Raw genomic sequence first — 13,613 nt, 5'->3', positions numbered from 1 at the left:
ACATGAAATAATGAGTAATAAGTAATAGAAAAAATTCTAGGAATTTTGTATCTGAAATCCTAAATTTATCTTTTTAATTATATTGAAACTGACTGTACATGTCTATAACAATCATCAATAACAAAATTCATCTCCAAAATGAAACTGCAATAATAGATTAAAAAACTTTTCTAATTGGCAATGAGAAAGGCACAGAGTGTCCTTCGCCTGGCAAAGCAGAGAAATGAAATGGGAACAATATAATGATTCAGGAATTAATAGAAAAAACACACAGTACACTGGGTCAAAGGTGACAGAGGAAGATAGCAACAGACACAAAAGAGACCCAGAACTACAAGTAAGATATTATTATATAAAGAAGTCTATTTTTGACTGCTCATTCTGTGATGTGACGTCATCCCTTCCAGCATGAGTGCTATGTTGTACGCCCCCAGTAGCTGAGTAGTCAGTGCGACAGAATGTCAATCCTAAGGGACCGGGTTTGATTCCTGGCTGCGTCGGAGATTTTCTCCATTCAGGGACTCGGTGTTGTGTTGTCCTAATCATCATCATTTCATCCCCATTATGCGCAAATCACCCAAGTGGCGTCAAATCAAAAGACTTTCACCTGGCAAATGGTCTACCCGACGGGAGGCCCTAGCTAGTCACAAGACATTTATTTATTTTAGTGCTATGTTGTTCACAGAACAAGTCAGCATTTTTCTTTGACACTGTATGATGTAGCATATTGTGCAGGTGCAAAGTAAAATGTATTTTTGAGGAAAAGTTGTCGTAACAGCACCATAGCTGAGTAGTCTAGTGGAGGGATTGGTAATTTGTCAACTTGGATTTGATTCCCGCTGTTACCAACATTATTTTAATCTTTTACTTTTGTTTCATTCCTTGCAATATTAAATCTTTAATTATAAAATTTAAATATATTTAAAAAGTTCATTTTGTATGCATAAAATTAATACGTTCAATTTAGTTATGATCACCACCTTGTAAGTCAAAAGACTACCGGCTAGATGGTCGTAAAAAGAAGCAATTACATATCTAAATTTAGCAGGACCATGTTTTCTGTAGATTATCTGCTAATGAGGTCCTTTTCCAGCAGATCTTTGGAGGAGAATGTAAGATTTAAAGAGTTAGGTAGATCTGCTTCAAATGTAAACCTAACAACAGAAGGATGTGGGACAAGACTCACTGATTTGGCTTACGTAACACTGAAGATTTTAAAATACTTGCAAAATATTTTGATCAGCTTTTTAACTGATCAGAATCAGTCCATCAACTCAAATACCCTACTCATAAAAATCTAGAAGAAGGTTTGCCCCAACTATTAAAGAACCTGAAGAAGTTACTAAAGCCTTATAAAGCTAGTGGAGAAGATTACAACAAAGAGCTCTTGAAATGGTCCCTAACAAAAACTTAAAAAAAAAGAGCTACAGTAGAAAAACGTCCAGGGGCTTGGAGGTGACTTCTGATACATTCACTACATAAGAAGGGCAATAAACTAGATGTCAGCAACTACAGAGAAATTTCTTTGCAATCTGTTGCCTATAACATATTTTCCAGGATTAAACTAAACAGAATAGGAACAACACTGGAGAGTAATATAGGTGAATATCAAAGTGGTTTTAGGAAGGTCAGATCATGTTCTGAACAGATATTTAATCTGAAGTCAATTCTTTGCCTCAGATTACTGAATTCAAAAGATTTTTTTTTTTAATTTCCAAAAGCAGCTGATTCTGTTGACAGAAACTATAGATGAAATAAAACTATATCAGCAGAAACAGGTTGATGCCCCTTTCACCTGAGTGAGCTGTAGGTAGAGGTAAAACACACTCTAAAAATTTATGCATAGAGTATGAGGGATTTATGAGCAACAGTTCACATATTGGCACGATAGCCTAGTGGTTAAGAGCATTGACTTGTAATTTGTCAGCTCAGGTTCGATTCCTACTGCCCCCCCCCCCCCTTTTTTATTTGTGTTATGCAATTTTGAATAATCAATTATAAAATTTAAATGTATTTGAACAGTTCAATTTATATGTGTAAAATTAATACATTAAACATAGTTATGATTACTATCCTTGTAAGTCAAAATACTATGGGCCACCACATTACAGCACATTAGTAAAATTTTGAGTAAGCCGCCACTGGGTCGCCCTATGTAATAGAGGCAGGTTTAGAAACAGATAGCAGTTGAGACTGTTGCAGCTAAACTGAGAGGGGAGGAGTGGAAATACCTGTCTAAACAAGGGATAATAAATGTGACAGGGAGAATAATGGAAGTCCTGAAATATCCAACAAAAGAAAAGTGAAGTGGGGTACGTCACAATGATTGCAGATGCAGAAATGGCTGGCAGAGAGGGAGATTCCTTTGAGAAACAGACACTTTCAAGGTCAGGCACACTGAACTGTTGTCAAGATGTATGTAGGTTTAGAGGAACATTATGAGGGGCTGAAGAGGAGGTAATCACATGCTTAATAAAGGGAGTGAAGGTTAAGCACTATAAAACTCATCTTGCCATGAAGAGGAGAGCTTATCTCACACTTTGTACGGACATGAAATGGAATGATCACATAGGCTCAGTCATGGGTAAAGCATGTGGTAGACATCAGTTTATTGGTAGAATATCGGAGAATTGCAATCCTGCTACAGAGGAGATTGCTTGCAAATCACTCATGTGACCTCCTCTAGACTATTGCTCAAGTCTGTGCGATCCATACCAAATAGGACTAACAAGTCATAGTGAACATACTGCTGTGCCACGAACAAGTACAGGCGTATTCTTGTAAATTTTGCGCAACTATGGCTGGATGATAGTAATTAAGGGGCCAACTGGTACATCGGAGGGCAGGCATGGGCAGTGTTGATATTTAGCAAACAACTCTGTGAGGCAGGTTTACGACACTGCTTGCTGGCAAGAAGGAATGGCCCGGCAGGCACTGTACACAAATGTGAAGTAATCAGAGCACTGACATGCTGTGAAGAACTCATACATAGCAGTTACAACAGCACCTTGAGACTTGTGTGCAAGGGACGAAGCACGCTGAGGAAAGCTGACATTGTACTTATTAAAGAGCACTCTGTTTGTCCCCTCCAGAGGAACTATGTCAGAGGTGTAGGGACAAGGTGCATAAATAAGCAAGCCCGGAGGTTCAAATCAGCCAGCTGTTTCACCATTCTGTCCAGATCTAGACTCAGAGGGAATGATGGACATCAATGCCCAACGGCCCACTCAAACTACTTCCAACCTCTGCTGCACAGACACAATTTCATCTCACTTCTCTATTTACAGTATGATCTAGTTCGATTTCCTGTTACCATTGTCATCCTCTGACCAAAGTGTTTTCTTTTCAATTACTTTATTCCCAGCAATTTTTTCTTTTCCTCACTTTCTTCTGTGGTGGGGCGGACTGCAACTCGGAGTTGCACCAGCGCAAGGAGTGGGATGGCTGCTGGCCTCTGCTCTCTATGTGACATTGTCCAGTAGACTGCAAGCAGCCATATGCAGGGGTGGGGCAAGGATGTGGACTCACAGCCTCCCAGGAGCACAGCTGTCTGCAGTGACTGAACAAGTTGCCCTGGGTGGACGGTCACAGCTGCTAAGGCTCACTAAAACATGGTGCCCACAAGTCATGCTTGAAGGAGCAGTCAGCTGTGTTCTGGGCCACGGATGCAGCTAACACATGTGGCGGCCACTTAGCCATGGTGTGAGCAGGAGCGCTACATCTGCAAAGGCGGGCAACCAGACATCGACACTGCAGATTCTGGCTTTCGCATTAGTGCTGATCCACACACACATGCTGTTTGGCACCATTGCTGAGTTAAGTGGAAGGCCAGCTGTGCACCTTTGATACAATAAAGTCAATGTCACAGTTGCCTGTGTTTCTCTGCACACTTTGACATGAGTCACCCCTCTCTCCCAAACCATAGATCTTGGTCATACTGACATATTACAACCCCTATGTATCACCCACACAGGGATCATGAGTACAGGATCAGATTAATTACAGAACACACAGAGGCATTTAAAAAATCATTCTTCCTGTGCTCCATATGTGAGTGGAACAGGAAGAAACCTTAATAACTGGTATAATGGACATGCACTTCACAGTGGTGTGCAGAGTACAGAGGTAGATGTAGATGCAGGTGCAGACATAGATGAACATGTGCATGTAGATCAGGAAAAAATGAGTAAAATAAAAAGTTGCTGAGAATAAAGTAATTGAAAAGAAAACACTTCAGTCAGGGGATGATAATGCTAACAGGAAATCAAACTATGTTGCACTGTAACAAGAGAAGTGAGATTAAATTGTGTGCAGAATAACACAGAAAACCTACAAAAAAGGTATTAATAGAATCAACATGTGAGAAATCAAAATAAAGCAGAAAAAGCAAAAGTAGTTGGAAAGTGAAAATATTTTATCTTTTTTGGTTATCTTTTCATTTCATGTAATGCTTAAATTTCCCTTACAATGAAACAGTAATTGCATGCAGTTTTTTCAAGCATCCTATTCAAATTTAATTACCATCAACTGGAATCACCATGCCCATTGGGGTACCCACCTGGCATGAAGAAAATTCAATGCAGTTTGGAATTCCTGTGTGACGGCCTGGATAGATGTCTGCCTATTACACATTATGACCCTTTTCAACTGTCAGCAGTCTCTGTCAGTCAACAGACAAGATCAGCCTGTACGCTTTTGTGTTGTACGTGTCCCTTCACATTTCCACTTCACTATCACATTGGAAACAGTGGACCCAGGGATGTTTAGGAGTGTGGAAATCTCACATACAGACATATGACACAAGTGATACCCAATCACCTGACCACATTCAAAGTCCTAGAGTTCCATGGAGCACCCCAGTCTACTGTCTCACGGCTACTGAGGTTGCTGATATGGAGTACCTGGCAGCAGGTGGCAGCACAATGCTCCTAATATGAAAAACCTATGTTTTTTGGGATGTTCGGATATTTTTGATCACTGAAATGATAATTAAATGGACACCCTAGCTGCAAACAGGTGTTGATATACTTCATTGGGGACATGTTGATGAGTATGATGGGCAAACATCTATTAGGCGCATTACGAATGTAGTGGTGTGGACATGTTGGGAATGTGGGTCTCACAGAGAGTGTGCAAGGGATAAGTCCCTGCAGGCGCACTATCCTCTGTGCCCTTGGTGGCTCAGATGGATAGAGCGTCTGCCATGTAAGCAGGAGATCCCAGCTCGAGTCCCAGTCGGGGCACACATTTTCAACATGTCCCCAATTAAGTATATCAATGCCTGTTTGCAGCTAGGGTGTCCATTTAATTATCATTTCATTTCTAGCAAAGCTGCATGGTCATCAACAGTAACTGTTCTTTCGGGAACAGATACTACAGTCATATATACTTTTGATCACGTAGTGTATCACCCTTCTAATCAACAATAAATGTTTAAACATAATAGGATTAATATTTCATGACAAAACATTGAATTTAGTAACATGGGTTAGCAATGGAAAAATAACTATTGCTGAAGACGTTGGGTGTTACATAAACATGGTTTACACGACACATAGACTAGAACACATACACCAAGTATATAACAAAGAAATTAAACCCGAGTTAAGCCGGGCTAAGAGGATGCTACTTCTCAGTTTACACACAACAAAGCAAAGTCAATAAAATTTAAAATAATCCTCCCTTGCTTGCATTTGTGACCACTATGATTAATGCAAGACTCACTCGTGACAGTCAATTAGCTGTTATGGTGGGTCAGTGGGATGACTGTGGTCAAAATGGAGAGTATAATGGGCAGCAGTAAAGCAGTGCAAGGGACTGCAAAAAAATCAGGAAGGAAGTAAGCTGAAGCTTAGTTCAAACACTGCTGTGCTTTCCTAGGCATGATCCAGTTGGGAGTTGGTATGCCCTTTCCTTCTTCTGACCTCTGGAATGACCTACTCCACCTGTTATAAAGGGACCTACATTTAACATGTTGAATGCTGCATGGCATTTTTCACATTAAGAAATCATTTCTAGAGGTGAAAGAAGTCCAAAGTGAGAAAAATTCCTACAACTGATAGAACATCAAACCATGGACATCCAGATTTGTCAAAACTTTTGGCAGTAACTTCACACACATCTTCTGCATTTTCAAATAACAGGTTGCAACTGAACTCACAATGGCCTTCACTAAATTTAAATCATGTCCTATAAAACATTTAACAATTGATCATAATTCACAAGTTCTCACATTTCAACACATTTTCATCAGTCTGGGCCACTGTTGGGCAGTGGGTTGCTTAGCATTGACAACTTCTCAATCATCTTTGATTTTTTTTTTTAATTTGCTCTAAAACACACTAACACATGGTGCTGGTGGGATAGATGGCACAGGCTGTGAAGCAGTCATTTCAGTCAAGTGCAACATGCTCAGCAATTGGGTGGTCCTGCTATCTCTTGGTCAACATCCACGCAGAATGCTGCACAGTGGTGAAGCTAAGATGGTAGACTACATGGCTTCTTTCACAGGTGGCTCTGCCTGTGATAGGATAGGAAATACCTGTGACAGGACTGGAATAGGTGGTAGTGGAAGCATGTAATGTACAGGTCTTGCATCTAGGTCTTTTCTAGAGGTATGAGCCATGGGGCAAGAGGTTGGCAGCAGAAGTGGAATGGATAGCAGACAAGGACATTGTTTAGGTTGGGTAGGCACCATTTCCGGGCACGAGGTAGTCAAAACCCCAGCAGAGAATGTGTTTCAGTTGCTCCAGTGGTACTGAGTCGTAATGGGGGCACTGCTTCATTATATCATCAGCTTGAGAAGTGAACAAGTGAGCTACCACTTACAGAATTGCCATGGCAGGCACTGCTGTACTGCTACCTCAGCATTGTGCAGCTTTTCAGATGTATGTGACAGGAAGCAGGACTTATTGACACAACAGCACCATCTGGACAAGTATAGCTGAACCTGCAGCCTAGACAAAGATCTTCTGCACTGGTAACTTGCATCATCACCCACTGTTCAAACTGTCCTGTCCTGATGTCAGACTGGGCTTCTGACATGTCTACCATTAACAACACCCAACACTTCATCTCTGGTCCTGAATTTGGATCCAGTTTCAACACCAATGCAGTCCCCAAGCCAGCCGACAGCCTCTACACCCCAAACCTACTGCTATACAGTGACACAAGCTTACTAGAACCAGTAAGTCTGATCCTCTTGGGTGTTGAACAGAAACACACCAGTGGAAATGTTCAGTGGGCACCGCACATAGCACTCTATCGAATTTGGAGATCATGGATTCGAACCAGGCCACAACGAGCCTGACTAGCAACCACATGGTCTGCCAGCAACACTCACTGTTGACCACCTCTCCACTGCAGGACTGTGTCATCACCACCTACTTCAGCAAGGCCATCCTGCCAACTGCTGCCAGCATCGCAGTCAATGTATACTGCCCCCTCAGCAGTTTTCAGCCATGGGAACTGGCCAGCTATGCTGCAGTTGACTTTCTGATGGCCAGGCAGCCACCATGCTATCCTTGGGTGGCTACATAGTGGTCAGTAACATGGACTAGTACACCTTTGTGGCCATCAATGGGTATGGTGGGTGAATGGGAAGACAAGGCATAGGAGAATTGTTTCTGGAAAAAGGTGGGTAATTTTGGCCTGCAATGACCTCGGCAAGATCCCTGGCATATTTGGAGAGAGGCTGTTGATCACTGCAGGTGCTACAACCACAGGAGGCTAGGCTGTATGGAAGGGACTCCTTGGTGTGTAAAATGTGGCAGCTGTCAAAGTGGAGATGTTGGTGGTGGTTGGCATGTTTGATGTAGATGGAGGTACTGATGGAACCATCTGCGAGGTGGAGGTCAACATTGAAGGAAGATAGCTTTGGGGGCTGAGAAAGACCAGGTGAAGGGAATGAAGGAGAATGAGTACTGTTCTGGAGGAATGTGGATTGGGTGTTCTCACCCTCAATCCAGATCATGAAGGTGTCATCCATGAGACCTTATCTGTGTGGTGGGCAATCTGTCTAACTCATACTGTTATTCCATCTGGATTTTCCATCACTTGAACTCTCAGAAAATGTTACATTTAGTTCTCTGCAACCTATAACTATTCAATCTTTTATCCGAACTGAGATGTAATTTCCTTGAAAAACAATTTTCTACATTAGCTATTGAATTCCACGAAAAGATATAGCTAAAAATTAGAAGCAAAACCATCATCTGCTATCAGTTGATAGTTCATTCATTATTTGTTGATTTAACCATACCTTATTAATTCAAACTTCGACACTTATACAGAAGGAAGTGAGCAGTTTGACTACTCATCTCATAATATTGCCTTTGTTACATGTACATCTACATCTACATAGATACTCCACAAGCCATCATGTGGAGCATAGCGGAGGGTACTCTGTACCACTACTAATCATTTCCTTTCCTGTTCCACTCACAAACAGAGTGAGGGAAAAAATGACAGTCTATACGCCTCCATATGAGCCTTAATTTCTGATATCTTATCTTCATGGTTCTTATGCACTCTGTATGTTGGTGGCAGTAGAATTGTTCAGCAGTCAGCTTCAAATGCCAGTTCTCTAAATTTTCTCAATAATGTTTCTCAAAAATAATGTCGCCTTCTCTCCAGGGATTCCCATTTGAGTTCATGAAGCATCTCTGTAACACTTATGTGTTGTTCAAATCAACTGGTAACAAATCTAGTAGCCCCACCTCTGAATTGCTTCAGTATCTTCCTTCAATCCAACCTGGTACAGATCCCAAACACCTGAGCAGTACTCAAGAACAGCTTGCACCACAGTCCTATATGTGGTCTTCTTTACAGGTGAACCACTCTTTCCTCAAATTCTCTCAATAAACTGAAGTTGACCATTTGCCTTCTTATCACCGTTTTCACATGCTCGTTCTATTTCATATTGCTTTGCAACATTAGGCCCAGATATTTAAACAACTTGACTGTGATTCCGTACCCGAACTTAATCTTCCTACTCATCTTTGATCTCCTACTAATCCACATTAACTTACATTTTTCCACATTCAGGGCTAGCTGCCATTCATCACACCAACTGGAAATTTTGTGTAAGTCGCCTTGCATCTTCCTACAGTTACTCAACTTTGACACCTTATTATACACCATAGCATCATCAGCAAACAGCTGCAGATTGCTGCCCACCTGTCCACCAAATCAGGTATGTATATAGAGAACAGCAGTAGTCCTATCACACCTCTCTGGGGCACTCGTGACTATCCCTTCATCTCTGACAAACACGCACCATCAAGGACAACATACAGGGTTCTATTATTTAAGGAGTCTTTGAGCCACTCACATATCTGTGAACTTTTTCCATATGCTCATACCTTCATAAACAGCCTACAATGGGGCACCATGTCAAATGTTTCCAGAAATCTAGAAGCATGGAATCTGCCTGTTGCCCTCCATCCATAATTCACAGTATATCATGTGAGAAAAGGGCAAGCTGCGCTTTGCACGAGCGATGCTTTCTAAAACTACACTTACTCATGGACATAAGCTTCTCAGTCTCCAGAAAACGTATTATATTCAAACTGAGAATATGTTCAAGGATTCTGCAGCAAACAGAAGTTAGGGATATTGGTCTGTAAGTTTGTGGGTCCATTCTTTTACCCTTCTTATATATTGCAGTCACCTGCACCTTTTTCCAGTCACTTGGGGCTTCGTGCTGGGCAAGAGATTCATGATAAATGCAAGCTAGTTAAGGGGCCAATAATGTAAAGCACTCTTTGTAAAATCAAACTGGGATTCCATCCTGGTAATTTATTTACTTTCAACTCTTTCAGTTGTTTTTCTATGCCAGGGATGCTTATTACTATGTCACCCATACGATACTCAAATGGCGGTATGTTTGTATGATTCTCCTGTGTGAACGATTTCTTGAATGTGAAATTTAAAACTTCAGCTTTCATTTTGCTACATCAGACTAGTCAACAAGGAACTGAATGGAAGCCTTAGACCTGTTTAGTGATTTTACATAAGACCATAGTTTCCTTGGGTTCTCTGGCAGATCTTTTGTTAAGGTGTGATGGTAGTAGTTATTGTACGCTTCACACATACATCTTTTCACAGTAGCCCAAATCTCTACTAACCTTCACTTGTCATCATTTGGCGGTCTCTCTTGAATGAGAATGCAACAGCCTCTGCTTCTTCAGCATCCTCTGAATTTCATTGCCAGAAGAAATTGTCATTCTTTCAGTGATTTTTAAGTTATAATCATTTGTTCAAAATACTCATGGGAATGCAGATGGATGAAATCTTCGACAACTGCAGGTTTCACACAAACTTAATACATCACTTGTCCCAGTAATGTGTGTTCACAGTAATATCTGTTTTATGTGCTATTTTGAGTGTTCTATAATAGAATGGAACTCCAATCACTTTCAGTTTTCCACATTTCTTTCCACAGTGATACTTACTGTTCCAGAAAGTGAAGGAAATATGAGTTGTCACCTTCCTTTGCTTAGTGTTTAATCATGATTATTTTATTGGTTAAGAGCAGCCATGAGTTCACTTAATGGAACAATAGGGATCATTCACTTTTCTGTACTTTAAATTACAAATTTGAATGGCACATTTAAAATTCAGAAGGTAAGTAAACAATATCTAAATAAATGTATTAAGTCAGTTGAATATGGACAAAAAACAGAAATGTGCAATGGCAAAATAAAGTATAAAAATGTATCAAAATTTTAAACATGGCTGAAGCAGCAAATGTCAAAAATTTTCACGGTAAATGATAACAGCAAAACAGTTCGGCTGTTATCATTTACCGTGAATATCAAAATATAGTTGGTTCCTGCATTTCTTAATTTAATATCTTTGTTTATTCTTCCACTGTAGCTTTTTCAGCCTATAATGCTTTGAATTGTATGACTTTCCTCTTCTTACCCAATTTGTTTCTGGTAAGATGCCTTTTTTTTAAGAAAGTGCACAAAAATGAACTGAAGAGTATTAACCAGTTTGACAACATAAGATAATTACTAACTGTATCTATCTGTGTTTTAAATGCAAGTTCCTGACTTCAAAAGTATTACAAACCAAATTCCACTACTTTACAGATAACATCATCAGGTATTCTGGTTACATGGCCTTTAGTTTGAAAAGGATATCATCACCAATTAATGTGGCTCGACTGTAAACACAGCTTAGTTCTCTTGAAAATGGGGCATTCCTGTTTTCTCCAGCTGCCTTCAGTGCAGTAGTTTCAGTCTGGTTGACCACTCCCACTTTATAACCTTGAAAAAGACATATTAGAAGCTATAGTTATCTCGTTTGAAATGAGAACCTATTTTTTAAAAATCTCTAAGCTGAAATTATGCTTAAATAAACATTAAAAAGCTCATTACTACAAGTCAGTGGCACACACAGACACAGAAAAAGTGACATTAATGTTATCCTTTAAAACAAAAATTATTTCCTCTGATGTAGAAAAATATAAAGTTATTGTGGTAACATGGTTTAAAAATAAAAGAAGAAGAGGAAGAGGAAGAAGAGAGGGGAGGAGCAGAAGGAATAAAAGGTCATTATACATGGGAGAGTTGGAAAATAAGTTTCCCCTGTCGACTGTGGTCAGAGTTGTGTGTGAAAGGAAAAAAAAGAGAATGAGACATTAAAGATAAGACACATCTTTATTTTTCTACATAATTTCCAAGTACATTGAGACATTTGTGATACCGCTTTATAAGCTTCAAAAAGCCTTCCAGGAAAAAATCAGAGCACTGAACGGCTTGTTTGATGTCAGCATTGCTGCCAAAGCACCTTCCGCTAAGAGTCTTCTTCAAAGCAGGAAACAGATGGACCTCACTCGGTGTGAGATCCGGACTGTAAGGCGAATGGTGAGGGTGCTCCCAACCGAGGGTTGTAATATGGTTTTGCATTGCCGTCACCTTGTGTGGTCTCACATTGTCATCCAACAGCAGAGCGCCAGGTCTAATAAGGCCAGACCGCTTTTTCCAAATCACCTCTGTCAATTTCTACAGAGTGGCACAGTACCGTGCAGCATTGATGGTTGCATCCTCCAGAAAGTCCAGCATCAAAACTTGTTTGGCATCCCAGAAAACGGTGAGTAGCACTTTATCTGCAGATGGAGTGCTTTTGAACTTCTTTCGGACAGGTGATGATGGATGTTTCCACTCCTGCACTTGTTGACATCCATCACTGAATTGCTGGCACCATCACCACACCATCTGCCTCGACATCACACTTGACCCATACACCTCAACAAGGCAGTTATGAATTTCTGTGCCTGTTACTCCATGTGCCCATTCATAGCAGATAACAACTCTCACTTCTGCTTTTGACCATGACTCAAAAACGCACCTTCTCTCAATAGCTCCAGAAAAGACTGGACGGCTGGCCCCCACTTTGCGCAGGCACTGCGACAGCGCCATCTGCTTGATCGCGGTTGACCTCTACCCAACTCTGCCCACAGTCTACAGGGGAAACTTATTTTCCAACTACCGCTCGGAAATGAAGCACGAACTTACAATTATAAATAAAGCACGAGCCTACACTGAAGAAGGAACCCACCCATCTCCTTTACAAAGCGATTAGAGTGGCATATTTTTAGCATGGTGCAGCAGTCAGCAACTGTAAAATGTAATTATATTAAATTTCAGCCTCCAGTTGCATAAGCAAAGAAACTTTTCGTAGGTTTTGGCTATAATAATGTAGCCTTCTTCAGAAATGTCACAATATAAAATTAAAATTAAAACATGCCAGATATTGGCCTTGTCAACTTAAAATGTTAGCACTACAGTACATAGTCATAAGACTGTGTCACTTCTACTAATGTTTTGCTGACAGGCCACACAAACAAACCAGGCAGGTGGGCCACAGGCACTGAGTCATAACTGGGCACCGCGGGCAGCGACACAGTGAGCTCAGCAGGTGGTCACACGCATGTGCGTGCAGAGTAATACTGACTTAAAGCGAGAAAATGTTAACTGAGATTACTATGGAAAATAGTTTATTACAATAGTTTGAACTATTAATGGCATTAAAACCATAGGTCACTGAAATTACCATTCCATAAAAGGTAACAGACATATAACAAGTGTACTGTACATAATTAAGAATAAACATTAATTGATAACATTATTAGACCGTAGATAGATCATATAAAGTAATGGATTTATGGGATAATAGGTGCGTGCAATGCCACAAAACATTATGAAGACAGTATATCCAGTGGAGTTATATTCAAACTTTACGAAGCTCTTAAATATAAACACACCATTTGATGTGTAACAAACTGTGAAACAGCTTTGAACATAGGTTGTGTATTAAATATGCAGTGTACCTCCTTTATGATATAGGCAACTTGCTTTATGACCAATTGTAGTTGAAAAATAAGATCTTCTTTGAAGGATTTCAACCCTTCCTTCATCTACCAGGATGATGTGGGCCTTTCTATATTGGCCGATGCCAGTGTCCTCTTATCTTTATGGGGACCGATGACCGTAGCAGTCTGGTCCCTTTAATCGCACAAACCAACCAATCTTATCTATGTTTACATACGCATTTCACATAATCGTTGTTACTTTCTATAAGTTTAAGGCATTTTCATAATTGAT

At 40.4% G+C, this 13,613-nt stretch overlaps 1 protein-coding gene across 3 annotated transcripts in view; it reads right to left on the bottom strand.

Annotated features, from left to right (window-relative positions):
* Nucleotides 1–13,613, bottom strand: part of LOC124787822 (DNA mismatch repair protein Msh3-like) — a 344,981-nt gene that overhangs the window by 263,121 nt on the left and 68,247 nt on the right. For all 3 annotated transcript variants that reach the window (XM_047254753.1, XM_047254755.1, XM_047254754.1), the window contains exon 5: nt 11,148–11,273. In XM_047254753.1, coding sequence (XP_047110709.1) covers nt 11,148–11,273 — 126 coding nt within the window. The remainder of the gene's footprint in view (nt 1–11,147; nt 11,274–13,613) is intronic.

The sequence above is a fragment of the Schistocerca piceifrons genome, chromosome 3 (genome assembly GCF_021461385.2).
Source record: "Schistocerca piceifrons isolate TAMUIC-IGC-003096 chromosome 3, iqSchPice1.1, whole genome shotgun sequence".
NCBI classification, from domain to species: Eukaryota; Metazoa; Arthropoda; class Insecta; order Orthoptera; family Acrididae; genus Schistocerca; species Schistocerca piceifrons.
The sequence above is the reverse complement of the archived record's forward strand: the minus strand, read 5'-3'. Positions and strand labels throughout refer to the sequence as shown.